Source organism: Trachymyrmex septentrionalis, unplaced genomic scaffold (assembly GCF_001594115.1).
Source record: "Trachymyrmex septentrionalis isolate Tsep2-gDNA-1 unplaced genomic scaffold, Tsep1.0 scaffold37, whole genome shotgun sequence".
In the NCBI taxonomy this organism is placed as follows: domain Eukaryota; kingdom Metazoa; phylum Arthropoda; class Insecta; order Hymenoptera; family Formicidae; genus Trachymyrmex; species Trachymyrmex septentrionalis.
This window is the reverse complement of record NW_017305536.1, coordinates 7,184,227-7,197,460: the sequence shown is the minus strand read 5'-3', so window position 1 is coordinate 7,197,460 and position 13,234 is coordinate 7,184,227. Positions and strand designations below refer to the sequence as shown.

The 13,234-nt window shown below is 33.5% G+C and overlaps 2 protein-coding genes across 2 annotated transcripts in view; both read right to left on the bottom strand.

Annotated features, from left to right (window-relative positions):
- LOC108750409 (protein cueball-like) overlaps positions 1 to 602 on the bottom strand; it is a 3,788-nt gene extending 3,186 nt beyond the window's left edge. The window contains exon 1 of the mRNA XM_018489825.1: positions 547 to 602. Coding sequence (XP_018345327.1) covers positions 547 to 602 — 56 coding nt within the window. The remainder of the gene's footprint in view (positions 1 to 546) is intronic.
- On the bottom strand, positions 211 to 11,905 carry LOC108750823 (protein cueball-like). The gene is made up of 7 exons (XM_018490609.1): positions 11,588 to 11,905; positions 6,919 to 7,131; positions 5,676 to 5,865; positions 3,368 to 3,979; positions 2,667 to 2,981; positions 2,135 to 2,411; positions 211 to 736 (listed from the first exon to the last, which is right to left on the bottom strand). Exons 1-7 carry the CDS (start codon positions 11,727 to 11,729, stop codon positions 632 to 634), a joined length of 1,854 nt encoding a protein of 617 aa, XP_018346111.1. The 5' UTR covers positions 11,730 to 11,905; the 3' UTR covers positions 211 to 631.
- Between the last annotated feature and the right edge of the window lie 1,329 nt (positions 11,906 to 13,234).

Below are 13,234 nucleotides of genomic sequence, written 5' to 3'. Positions count from 1 at the left end.
AATTTTCATATTTTTATTTTTAAATTTAAAATTCTCTCTCTCTCTCTCTTTCTTTCTTTCATATTGTTTTAGAAACAAATTCAATTATATTATGTTTGAGAGAAATATAATAATATACAATATAATAAAAAAATAATATAATAAAATTAATGATTCAATAACATAATAAAAAAAAATTATTTATATCTTCAAATTTTATAACATCTCGCGTCTTTATTTAAAACTTTAGTATTGCTTGTGCACGAGGGATTGCGATCGGCAGGCATTTAGAAAAATGTTCAGTTTTATAATTGCTAAAACAAATGTCTAATATCGTCGAATGATAAATTTAATGATTACTAAAGTGAAAAATAGTTTTAAAACACAGCTCTAACGTGTATGATATACTAATAAATAGGACTTTCTAAAAAGACCTTTGGCTTTCTTTCCCAAGTTGGAGTGAAATCGTCGTCGATATAGCGCGCTCGTGCGCATTCCATCAACACAGATTTTTAAACTTAACAACAATACTAAAATTCGCCGCCGTCTTATATATAAACGTGGAACAGTCCCGCGAATGTGATCTCCGACGCGATGCAGAGCTCGTGCAGAGTTTTCGTCATTTCATGCGACGAGACAAGAGCAGCATGTGCTAGCATGAATTACCTTCCATATCATCCAACAAGAAGTTCTTCTCTTCCTTTTTCACATTATTGCTCTTTGACATACCATTTCGTAATTTCGGTTCGAAACACGGCTGTAAAAAGAAACGAAATTATCCTGTTGATGAATTTAATTAAATTTATATAAATTTAGAAATAGCTTAGCACGGGGAAGATTTATTTCTCAAATGCATCGAATCATATATTTGCAAATAATTATAAATGATTCTTAAAGATGTCTTTGTAGAAAGTCTTATTCTTAATATAACCGTCGTTTATTTCAAGTAACAAATATACATCGTATTTTTAGAGCTGCAAAAAAAACAAAACTATAACCATTAATATTATCGTATAATTAACACCATACGGAGAATTATAATTCCAATTTAGTCGATTGCTTAATCAGAATTTAACGACAAAACAGATTCAGTCTTAATATAATTCGATCTTTGACACTGCGCACGCAATTGAAATCTACGAGCGACACAGTCGCATTCGTGAAGAAGATAGCATAATTTGACTTTGTCTTCTCTTAAATGTGTTATAAAACAATAAATTAATTAATACCGATATTTTTTCATGTCAAAGTTATTGTTACAAAATTAAATAAAATAATAAGATTATAAAAATATTTTAATGATTTTTTTAGTTATATATAGAATATTAGCAATGATATATTTATTCCTATTCTCTTAATATGAATTTTTAACTAAAGCAGGAAAGAAATGTAAAAGCGATAAAGTAAAAAATTGTTGTATAATAAATCGTCATAAAAAATTGCTTATAAAGCCAAGTAAATTACAAATAAATAATAACTAGAATGTCTACTGTATGTCATACAAATTAATCGACAAGATAATTTCTTGCATTGCATAACTATATATATTTATATAAAAAGTGAAATAAAATTATTTAAATAATAAATAATTAAAAAAATTAGTCATGATAAATAATACTAGCGCAATACTGTTCTGAAAGCGGTTATTTTTAAATGTTGCCAGTAAAGAAATTAGCATAGAAATAGCATATAACAATTCCAAATTTCCTTTTTTTTTTAAACGCAGATACGCAAAGTATGTAAAAATAAGTACTTTTTGACAGAATTAACTCAAAAATTCGTGCTCATAACTTATAATATACAAACTAATTTGATACTTTCCTCAAGAACTAATAGTATAAAAAGCTAAGTAAAAGTAGTAACTCTGAGAAAAATAGATATTTTAATCAGATTCAAAGTTAAAATATCGTAGAATTTGAATCGTATAATCGCGTGTCTTGTCAATCGAGCCAAATATAGTATCTTCTCTAATGACTTATCATAATTACAGAAGTGCGATAAATGCAATTGCAAAGAGTCATGATTTTGCATTCGTAACAAAGTGTGAAACGCGAGGAGAATGGGCGAAATTCGGTCTTAAGTTTCTTTAGTATCAGCAATGCTGACACGACGCATGTTATCAAGTGGGGCGTTATTTAGAAGACATATCACTCACAGTCTCGCAGATATTCATGTTGCAGCAATTCTCTATGGTAATTTCGCACTGATTGTCCGGTATCTGCGGTCGAGATGTGAGCGGCGTAATGCCTTTACTGACCACATAGTGCCTCTTGATTCGTGGTCGCCTCCGTAATTTATTTATATAATAACTAAGTACGGCGATCATTAGAAGAAATAGAATGGTGAAGGCTATGAATATTGGTAACAGAATGCCATTCTGGAAACTGTTGGTAAGTGTAATTCTTTCGGCCGTTTGATTGAAATCTGTACACCTGTTGATATATAATGAGATATTGATATACTACATTTATATGTATATACCGGTTACTTTTAAAATCATGTATTTTTTCTGAATCTTGTTAAACGACCTTATTACGAATACAACGATCTTATTAAAAATATTAATATTTTGTAGCGTAATAGCGATTGTAATCTTTAAACTTTCAATTATTTTTTTATTATTAAATAATATTGGAAATAGAATTATAAAATATAAAATAAGACATCCATTTTTAAGAAGCATGTACCTGCACGATGTTACGCTGATGCTTGGTAATCCGACGTGATCGCTCGCGCAATAAATCGCGCAGATCTCCTCAATGTCGTTCGGTTTTTCGCACCGGGTCCCTTTAGAATATTTACAGCTACAAAATGGTCTTCCATTTTGGACGGAACACTCGCCGTCGTAAAGGCAGTAGCCATTGCAAACATTTATCTCACAGCGGTCACCGCTAAACGTGCCCGTGCATTTGCATTCAGGAACTCCGCGATGGTTTACAATACATTTACCATGGAAGCAGTAATTGTGACAGAAAGATATTTCGCAAAAGGATCCAGTAAATCTGTGAGAACAGAGATTAGGCGAATTTTAAATTGCTTATCAAACGTGGAAATATATGTGTATAATTTAATGGATCATCACTTATTTGTAAAAATTTTTTATCCATCTACATATATAAATTTATGTTATTTAATTATAAAATTTGTATTATTTGTATGTAATATTTAAAAATTAAATTAAAATATAATATATATTATATCTCACTGTTTATACTTGTGAAAAACTAAAATCTCATCATTTCATATAAAGTCATTTAAATTGTGACAAATAGTTATAATCAGGCTCGATTTTATTCAAAATATTATAATCTTTATTTCTATCATAAATATATTAATATAAAATATCAATAACATCTATTTAACTACCTGCTTATACGCCTGTACTCACCCTCCTTTGCATCGGCATATATTAGTAGTTTTGTTCAGATGACCATTTAGGCAGTATTTGGAGCTCTCGGTGGTCAAGTCCGATTCTTCCGTGCTAGTAGTTAGATTATTGAACGTCTCGGACGCCGGTCGTGAAGCGGGCACTAACAGGTTCGGTTTCTTCTCTTTCGTCAATAGGATCTTCGCGCAATCTATCTGACCGATGTTGTCGCGCGTCACTATTCCAGCCGGATCAGCGTCCCTTTTGGAGAAGTACGATTTGAACTTGGACGGGGAATCTCCAGCCTTGGTGTTTTTCGGTATGGTCCAGATCGCTCTGTATACCCAATCGGACCAGTATATCAATTCGTTATCCACAGCCAGATAAACCGGCTGCTGATTCTGTTTATGGACCAACAATTCTCGCTGGCTGCCGTCCAAGTTGCTGCGCTCGATCTTGAAATGGATCCCCTCGACATCATCGATCCAGTATAGCTTCTGTTCTGCGTGGTCAATCGCCACTGCCAAGGGCTCATACAGATTCTCTTTGATGACAATCATCCGATTGCTCCCGTCAAGATTAGAACACTCGATACTGGGATTTGAGGAGTTACTGTTCGGCCAGTATATACGGCTGAAGAAAAAATTTACCATTATTTTCAATGTTCTATCATTTTTCTTCTTTGGTTCGATACTAGAAGTAAATCATTTAACAAATTTATTTCTTAAGGCTCCTGAGTAGTTCGCTTCAGTTATATTGAATCGTGACACCATAAGCAAGAAATGACACGTTGATTTTTCTTACATACCATTTGTGAATAAAGAGAATTTGGATGAAACAAGTTGAGATCGCTTTAAAACATTAAAAATGGACGAAGTAAAAATGGACGAAGACTCTCCTTATCATTCTTGACAGTCAGTAAAAAGTTGAAAAGTGAAGTGTAGAATAGACTACGCATGAGCATTGTAAAATCTAGTAAACGCATTTTACATGCCTTTTACTATTTGACTGTCAAGGGAGATAGTTTTCGTCCATTTTTACAAGTGTTTTAAAGCGATCTCATTATTTCATTTCATCTAAATTCTCTTTATTTGCAAATAGCATGCAAGAAAAATGAACGTGTCGCTTATGACACATTTCTCGCTTACGTCGTCACGATTCAATATAGCTGGAATGAGTACTAAGGAACCTTAATTCTTCGCCAGGTAAATTGGACTTTGAAAGCACAGTCGATATTTTTATTGTGAATTTTGATAGATAAATTTAAACGTGTAAAAAATATAAGTAAAGCAAAATTCGATTTCTATGATAGTAAAAATTAGTTGTTAAAGCTTTTACAAATATGCAAGAATTTTTTCAGATTTTTATACCGTCTCAAATAATACTTTTATATCGTCTCAAATAACAAATCTGTACTGAAGCTTAAAGGTTGCTGACGGAAGGTGCAAAATTTCACATATAACTATATTTATAAATAAATTTATCTTTTAACATAAATTCTTAAAGATATAAAATAAAGTGTTTATGACATCTAAGATAGAATAGAATAAGATAAAATGTCATCTCTTGTAATCTTTTTAATGGTAGAGAATATAATAAAATATTTTATTATAAAAAAAATTTCTTTAACGAAAATGAACAGACAATCGGAAAGTTCCAATGAAAATAACGTCTTTTCTAGAATCATATTTTTAGCTGCGCTTTTATTTTTTTATTATAAAATTCGCTGACAATGCAAGATCGGTGAATGTATTGGGAATTGCTGCGACAGCTATCTATACGAGATCCCGTCTCGCACTTTACTTTTTTCATTTTGTTTTAATATTATGCATAATTATTTATATCTATTTCGATTTTATACTATATTGCTTTATTTGTGTCCAATCATCAATATTAGAGACTCTCTCATCAGAATAATAACGTCTCCAATTTTGGTGCGATCATTTTTCAAGTAATAGATAATACACATTACCATACATTTTTGCTGAAAAATGGCATCATCAACTTTAATCTTGACGTTATTTCATGGGAGTCTAATTAGAAGATCAATGTCTGATCAATTCATTACTAAAATAATTCCCAAATTATATATAATATTTCAGATATATAATAAAATTTTCTTTACTAAATTTAATTTCTTAGTAAACTTTATTAAAAATTGATATAGCTTTAATGATTCTTTAATGTATTTTCGGGATTTTTATTTATATACTGCTATTGTGATTTACGACTTCCCTTGATGACTGTTTGGCATTTCTCGATTCTATAAACGGGTTAAGAAATAAGAGGATTGATCCCTGTAACGTAGAGGACATTGTAAATGGCGCACCTGTTACACACGTCGAGGGCGATGCCACGTGGGCTGCTCCCGGTGAGATTGTGCAAAACGACAGGAACGCCTGGTTCACCGTTCTCCGATACGTGCATCTTCGCAATAATTTCCTTCAAGGCGTCAGCCCAGAACAGAGTGCGTGACGGCGTGTCGAAAACGATGTCGACGACGTGCATTCCGTTCTCTTCTACGCACACGCAATTACATAATGTAACAGCGACATCTCATAGACCGTATTTACATTTCAACACGCATTTGTTTCGAATTCTTTCCGCGCCAGAGATTTCCAAAGAGGGAGGAAGATACGCACAAGTATTTATTAAAATATTAATTTATATAGTATAATTCGTTATAATATTTAAAAGGAGACTTTCTATGTAAAAGGAGGTTTCTATGTAAAAGAAATGGAAAATAAAGGATGTCCATCATCGATGACACTGATCGCAAAAAATGCGTGCAAAGAATCTTTTTGATTTATTATTATGTCAGAGTGACTTTTCATTAATAAAACCGGTTTAGTTCGATTGTGCAAATACCTAAACAGCAAATTCCGCGGAATTTCTTGCATATCTTAAAAATTCGTCTTATCAAGCGGAAGCGATTTCATTGGCATTTGTGTGAACGTAGACCATAAGAATTGCGTTCGCGTTAATTTTGATACCTTCTTATTTTCGTATTATAATGAACTTATCAGTGAAGATAAAACTTAAGTTAATCAATCAACGAGAAATCAAAATCAACGAGAAAATTTCTCAAATATACTGAAAAAAAAGATTGGTTGCTGCAACAATTTAGATAGTAAAATATAGCATAGCATTTTTATATCGCTGCTACAATCAGTTTTTGGTTGTAGCAGCAAATTTTTAGTTGCGTTAGCCTATCTGCAATGTCAGTATATGATTTCGATAGGTTAACGCAACTAAAAATTTGCTGCTACAACCAAAAACTGATTGTAGCAGCGATATAAAAATGCTATGCTATATTTTACTATCTAAATTGTTGCAGCAACCAATCTTTTTTTTCAGTGTAGAATATTCAACAAATATTAGAATCAATCTTATATAAATAACATTAAAAAACCTATTTAATGACATACATTTTTTTATTTCAATCTAGTCATCTGAAAGAGTGAGCTAAAAATGGAAATTCTGAATCTTTTTGATATTTTTAAAATATCCATTATTATCGAATTTGACCTCGTTATGGTAAATGAAGAAGTTAATTAGCGCTCTGTACTTACTCTTTAACAGGGGCGTTGACGTGAAATTCTTCTCCGTGAGGTCGTTGCTGAATATAGACACGTTATTCTTTACGTCAGACAAATACATCGTTCGAGTGGTATCATCGTATGTTACTCCGGTCAGGGCAATGGCTTCTTTGATGCTAGCATGGCCCATACGTGTACTGTTACGCGCGTAAAAGTCGATTTCGTTACCGATCACCACGGCCAAGTCTGCAGGAAGAAGAAACCCATTAGAATATGATCTCAAGTAAGATAAACTAACCGAATGAAACCAGTAAGGCTTTCGAGAATAAGCTTTATAGTGTAAAATAGAATTTTAAATAATTCTCTATTAATCAGATAGTATCCATAAATTAAAAAGAAATAACTAAAGAAAATTATTTTCATGCTTTTACAAGTGAAATACAGAAAAAATGTCATCCCAATTTAATCTATAAGTAATCGCTGTTGAACATTTATCATCGATTAATCAGAAAGTAATTGATATCATTATTCGTCACTACGATTGCGTAATCACTACGTCAGATGGATCTTGTGAAGCATTCGAGATTATCAACGATAAAATCGTATCGAGAAAAAAAGTCTCTAATTTCAACGATAGTATTTTCGCGCCAATGTGCGAGGAACTACGATCGCACGTCGCGCGTCACTTGAGAATCTGTTGCGTTTTCCTTGCAAAACGTTGATGCGGTTTATTTCTATCAAAAATCTTCTTTTCTTTTTAAAATAAATTTTATTTTTGTTACATTATACACAGAATTACTTTGGTTTGTATGTCTAATATGCATTTCAAACTTGATAATAAAATAAAATATTTACAAAGTAAAAGGTTCAATACGCTACGCGTATAGTACGCACAATTACAACCGCTAGACACGATGGAATTATTGAATACGTAAACGACAAAGAGAATACCAAGAATGCCAAAATGACAGAAGCAAAGTAACAGAGAGAAAAGTGGTTAACGACTTTTTAAGTGCATTTTAGTATATTTACTTCACATACGTAAGCATGCAATTCGATAAGATATCGCAGCTGTTGCTTCTATTTGCTTGGATAAAGTACTTGTCGCGTTACAAAGTTACTACATTGTTTGTTAATATGCAAGCTACCATAAAAAAAATACTTTGAGATTACAACAGCGTCGAGAATCACGTCAAAATTTCGATGGGAAATATTCTAATCGACTTGCACAAGAATTATCGCTCGTCAATGTAAATGCGATCGTGTGACTTAGGTTCATCCGAGTTTTAGATAAATTATCTCGTTTCTATCGTTTTCCTCCACGGCAATTCAGACAGAAAGTAATATGATCGCTCGGTAATATGATAGTCGGTTATCGTAAGAGAACGAACATTTTAGCGATAGCTGTTCTAGCGATCTCTCTAATGTACACTGAAAAAAAAAATTGGTTGCTGCAACAATTTAGATATGGTTGCAGCACCCATATAAAAATGCTATATTTTACTATCTAAATAATCGCAGCAACTAATTTTTTCTTTCAGTGTAATATTGAGAATTTAGGCTCTCATATTCTGTAACTCTTAATAAAAGTGTCGCTAATATAACGACACCAACACTCGAATTACAGTATAGAAGTCTTATATCCATTTCTATTAATATATAGTTTAATTTTAATCTTGGTTCACTTCATCCTTTTCTAGTTTTAAAAATTAGAGAAAGATAAAGAGTAAATTGAGTAAATTCAAGATTAATCTTGATAAAAACAGGCATAAAAATACTTAAAATAAATAGATAGAGTTTTAGTAGATGAAAATTTATCATTATTTGAATATTTAGTGAAATGATATGTTCAACATTGCAAACGGTGCAATTCATTAAATGCGCCCTATTCTCTTCGCTGCTTCTCATAATTAAAATAAAGAGAATATTTTTTTCTCTCGAAGAGAGAAATAAGATCAGAGTGGAAAGCATAACTCAACAACAAAAAGAGTTTTATTTTTCTTATTACTATTTCTGTTTCTGATTTCTCAATCAGTATTCTCTTCGTATAATGTATTCATTATCGTTTAGATATGCAAAACGGTCTGATTAAAAGCTACTGCGAATTACAGATTTGTTTTTTTCTCCTTCACGTCAATTCGTTATGCATTATGTATCACGAAATACTGTAAACATCGCGCTCGATCTTTATCGTTTAGTATTACTTCGACAATGTGTATGTGTTATTTGTCCCGTCAGTTATGCCAAATACAATCAATGAATGTTACAATGTAACGTTGCACCTCTGAATAAAAAATCAAATTTGTATAAATTAGTTTCACGCTTTGCAACGTTTCATTTACACATCGCAAGTTCGTTTTGTTACAGACTTTGCGCATATGCGCAATTTTTTCATATAATAAAGCATATGTATAATTTAACATATTGCATTAAAATCTCGATCGTCGAGAGTGACGCAAAAAGATTTCATTTTATTCGGCGGCAAGCAAGATAGCAAGTTTTTATTTGCATATTTTTTGTTCAATGAAAAAAAAGTATTTGCCGAGATATAATGTTACATCATTACTCAAGGCAATCCAAAAGGTGCATATCAACTGAAACAATCGTGCGATTTTTCAAGACTAATTGATCATCTTCGAGACCGTAAGATGCATACTGGACTTTCCGCCCAGTAAGTTAAAAAATATATATTCTTAAGACTTAAGAAACAACCGTATATATAAATACATCAAATACAGTAGAGAACGCTAACACGGTCAAAATTAGATGTTTCGAATAATATAATATATATAGTATTCTTTATTAAATCAATTTATTTCAAATTTATTCGAAACATCTAACTATGACCGTGTTGACGTTCTCTATCGTACTTGATGTAAAAAATATATATTAATAATCGCATGACAGATAAAGAGAGGAGAGAGAGAGAGAGAGAGAGAGAGAGAGAGACTAGTCAGACAGAAATTTCTAATATATGTAAATAAAATTGCGTTTCTTGATAGAAACGAATTTTCCCTGATTATATAATATTATTATTATTTATATTATCGTGCTCCACACTTTGATCTTTGACTGCTGACTTTCCCAAAGAGTGCCAACGTCAACTCTCAGGCAAACATTGCGTATCGATTATGTTCCGATTATCCGACGCGTATTAACAACTCGCAGAGATGAGAATGAACTCTTGAACTCGAATTTTTAGCGATCTTGATTGATTTCTATTGTACACGCTCTCTCTTTCTTTCCTCTTTCTGTTTCTCTCTAGTGTTGGTTAGGAACCAGGAATCAGATCAAGATACAGCAGCTAGCTTTTTATTTCCTGTTACACCGTGAACAAAATAAGGTTGCACAAGGTCTTGTCCGCTAAATAACATGATCCGTGGAAACGCGTCTAGGCCTGAACAATAAAAGCTCCGTTTTTTTTTGTGACTGAACACTAATGTACACTTTTCAAAGGGAAATAAATATCTTTTTGATATTTGACGGAAGCGAGACAGAAAATTCTAATTCAGTATAGTAAAACTGAAGAACGATTTCACTGACGTATCTAAAAATTTAGCTAGATACAGATCTAATAATAATTTTGTTGGACCATCAAAATAATTATATAAGACGCTCAAATTGATTGTTAGAAATGTCAGAACTTTTTTACATTAGTACTTATCGTGCTTGAAATTGTTACGTAATTATTTTTATAGTCCAATAAAATTATTTTCATGTAAGCTGTTAAAAATTACTTTCTGTAAGTTGAACGTAACTTTTAACGTTTTTTTTTCGTTTTTTTTTTTCATAAAAAGAAAACCTAAAAGAAAAAAAGAGGATAATTGATACAGAAATGTCTTGATATTTTTACGTAACTGTTTAATAATCCAACAAAATTATTTTCAGATCTGAATCAAGCTAGAAGCCATTAAATAATACTTCAGCAAAATCGTTCATTCCATACACAAAAATTAATCTAAGAGAAATAAGATGATCGCTAGAAAAAAAAGTTAAAACTTTTTGCTAATACTCACCGTGCCTGACATTTTTACGCGATTATTTAATGATGCAACAAAATAATTGTCAAATATGTATCAAGCTGAACTTTTAAATACTTCAACAAAAACCCCATTCTTCCCATGTAAAGAAAACCAAATCTAAAAGGAAAAGAAGCTGCCTCGGTGCCTAAAATTCCATTAGGTACCCCTATTGACCCCCACGACCCCGTTTCTCGTTTTCCATTGTCGTTCGCGTGTATGGGTGCGCGGTCGTCATCCCGGTAGCGCGCTGACATTCGTTACGTAAAACAGATGTAAGGACGAGCGTGGGTGACCGATCGCGTGGCACCTGGTGATAGACGATAGGTCAACGTGGACGCATGTCGCTAATCATTATCGCGTTTCATTCAACTTTTGCGCGTTCGTCGCTTTCGCGCGTAAAGAGCATTGCCGAGTACAAAAGTGGCGTACGTGACGGGCTGCTGCGGGTGAATGGAGTCGGCGCTCGTGCACCAATACGAGCGCGCGCGTACACACGTACGGATGCACGGACACGGGCCGGCCACTAGTGTGCGGTGCCCACCGATACCCGATTCCGTGATTTCGTCGAACCCCCCGATATTTGATCGACTGTTACCGGCCTATGTCATCAGGGATGACCGCGACTGATCGTCCCCGCGTTACTTATCACACGTCCGTTAATGTCTCTCTCATAAACTTACCCCAGGATCGGGCGTACGTTGTGACCACGAGGTTGCATAGCAGGCAAAGCGTGCTCAATAGGAAAGATCGCGTCTTAGCGGAGATCATGACTGGCAGTTGTTCGGCATTCGCGTGGACAGACCGTGGTGTGACGAGGCGCATGAACAGGCGACACGGACTCGCGTATCCCTCTCTTTCTATCTTCGGCAAATACGGCAAATATACGTGCCGAGAAACGTCAAGCACGTCCTCACACCGTAGCGGCTGTGCGCGAACTGAGGGCAGGCAATCAAGCCGCGTCGTCTGCGCGCTTCGCTTCGACTTCCGAGCACGGCGATGTGTCGAGGCGCCGCGACGTGCCAAGGCGCCGCACTGTGGACGCCAACGGACGGCGTTTAGTCCCAAAAAACAGAGTGTCATTTCGAATTCATTGCCTCGTTCGTTTCTGCTTATCAACTTGAGAGCAGCTGCAGTTTTAATATTATATAAGTACATAATATTTATTTGAACTTTGATTATTATAATAATATAAAGTGTGTTACGCGCGCTCTGATAAAGTATTCTTACTAAGCCGGAGATACAATTGATAAACTTAGGCAATAGATTGAAATCTGTTATTCCCGGTTTTTGTTGTTTTGCTTCTTTCAATTGTGCGTCAGGCTTTAACGGATCAATATGACAAATATTGAGAGTGTGAGTTTTTATTCAAGATCTTTTTGTTTTTGAAAAACAAAATCTTCCGGTCAATATGTCAATATTTTGAATTATTAAACTTTTATAATTAATTTAGTGTAATAATTGATTATAGAAGAATAAAAAGTATTTTCTTTTATGTTTTTTTTCTGCAAGCAAATAAAAAAATGACATTTTTTTTCAGTCATTATAGCAAAATGAGCGATACTCTGATCTTAACTTTTTAAGAAACATTAAACGAAAATGTCTGCTTGTTTTTTTCCCCTTCTTTTTATATCAGAAATGTTTTATCCGAAATGAACTTTTTATATTATTTTTCTGCACGATCAGCTAATTTATTGTCAAAAGAATCGGCGGAATGTTGTAATACGCTCTTTAACTGCTCCGTGCTGTGAATCGAGTGAATTGTTCGCGGCGGATCGCAGGTCACTCTATTAATTTCTTCATGAGGTCAAGCATTTTAATCGCTAATTGGTAAACGCCCCGATTTATTAAACTTGATTAATACATCCATGTATTATGCACATAATATCCCTCATGTCATTTTAATTTATTATTTTCTATAACGGATTTATATCTCGATTTTCAGAACGGCTCACTATTGCGTTAATGCTCTTTTGCGCATCAAACGTAAATTTTTTAACACGTTTCTCTCTAAGGATCTATCCAGACAACTTTGTATAATAGCATAAAGAAAATTGTACAATCGCGTTTCACGTGCGTCTTTATAATAGAAATATGATTGAATGATTTTCTTTTCATGCATGTTCCGTTTACGCAAATTTGTCAGAATAAACCTTTAGCGAGCTTCTCTTTCAGCAAGTCACGGACAGACAACTCCTACGTACAAAATAGAATTGCAGGATAAATTAAAGCGGTAATCAAATTATGTAATAACCGTAAGAGACACTTAAATGGAGGATTTGCGAGAAGTCTCCGGTCTAATCGCACGAGAGAACGTCATTATACTGACT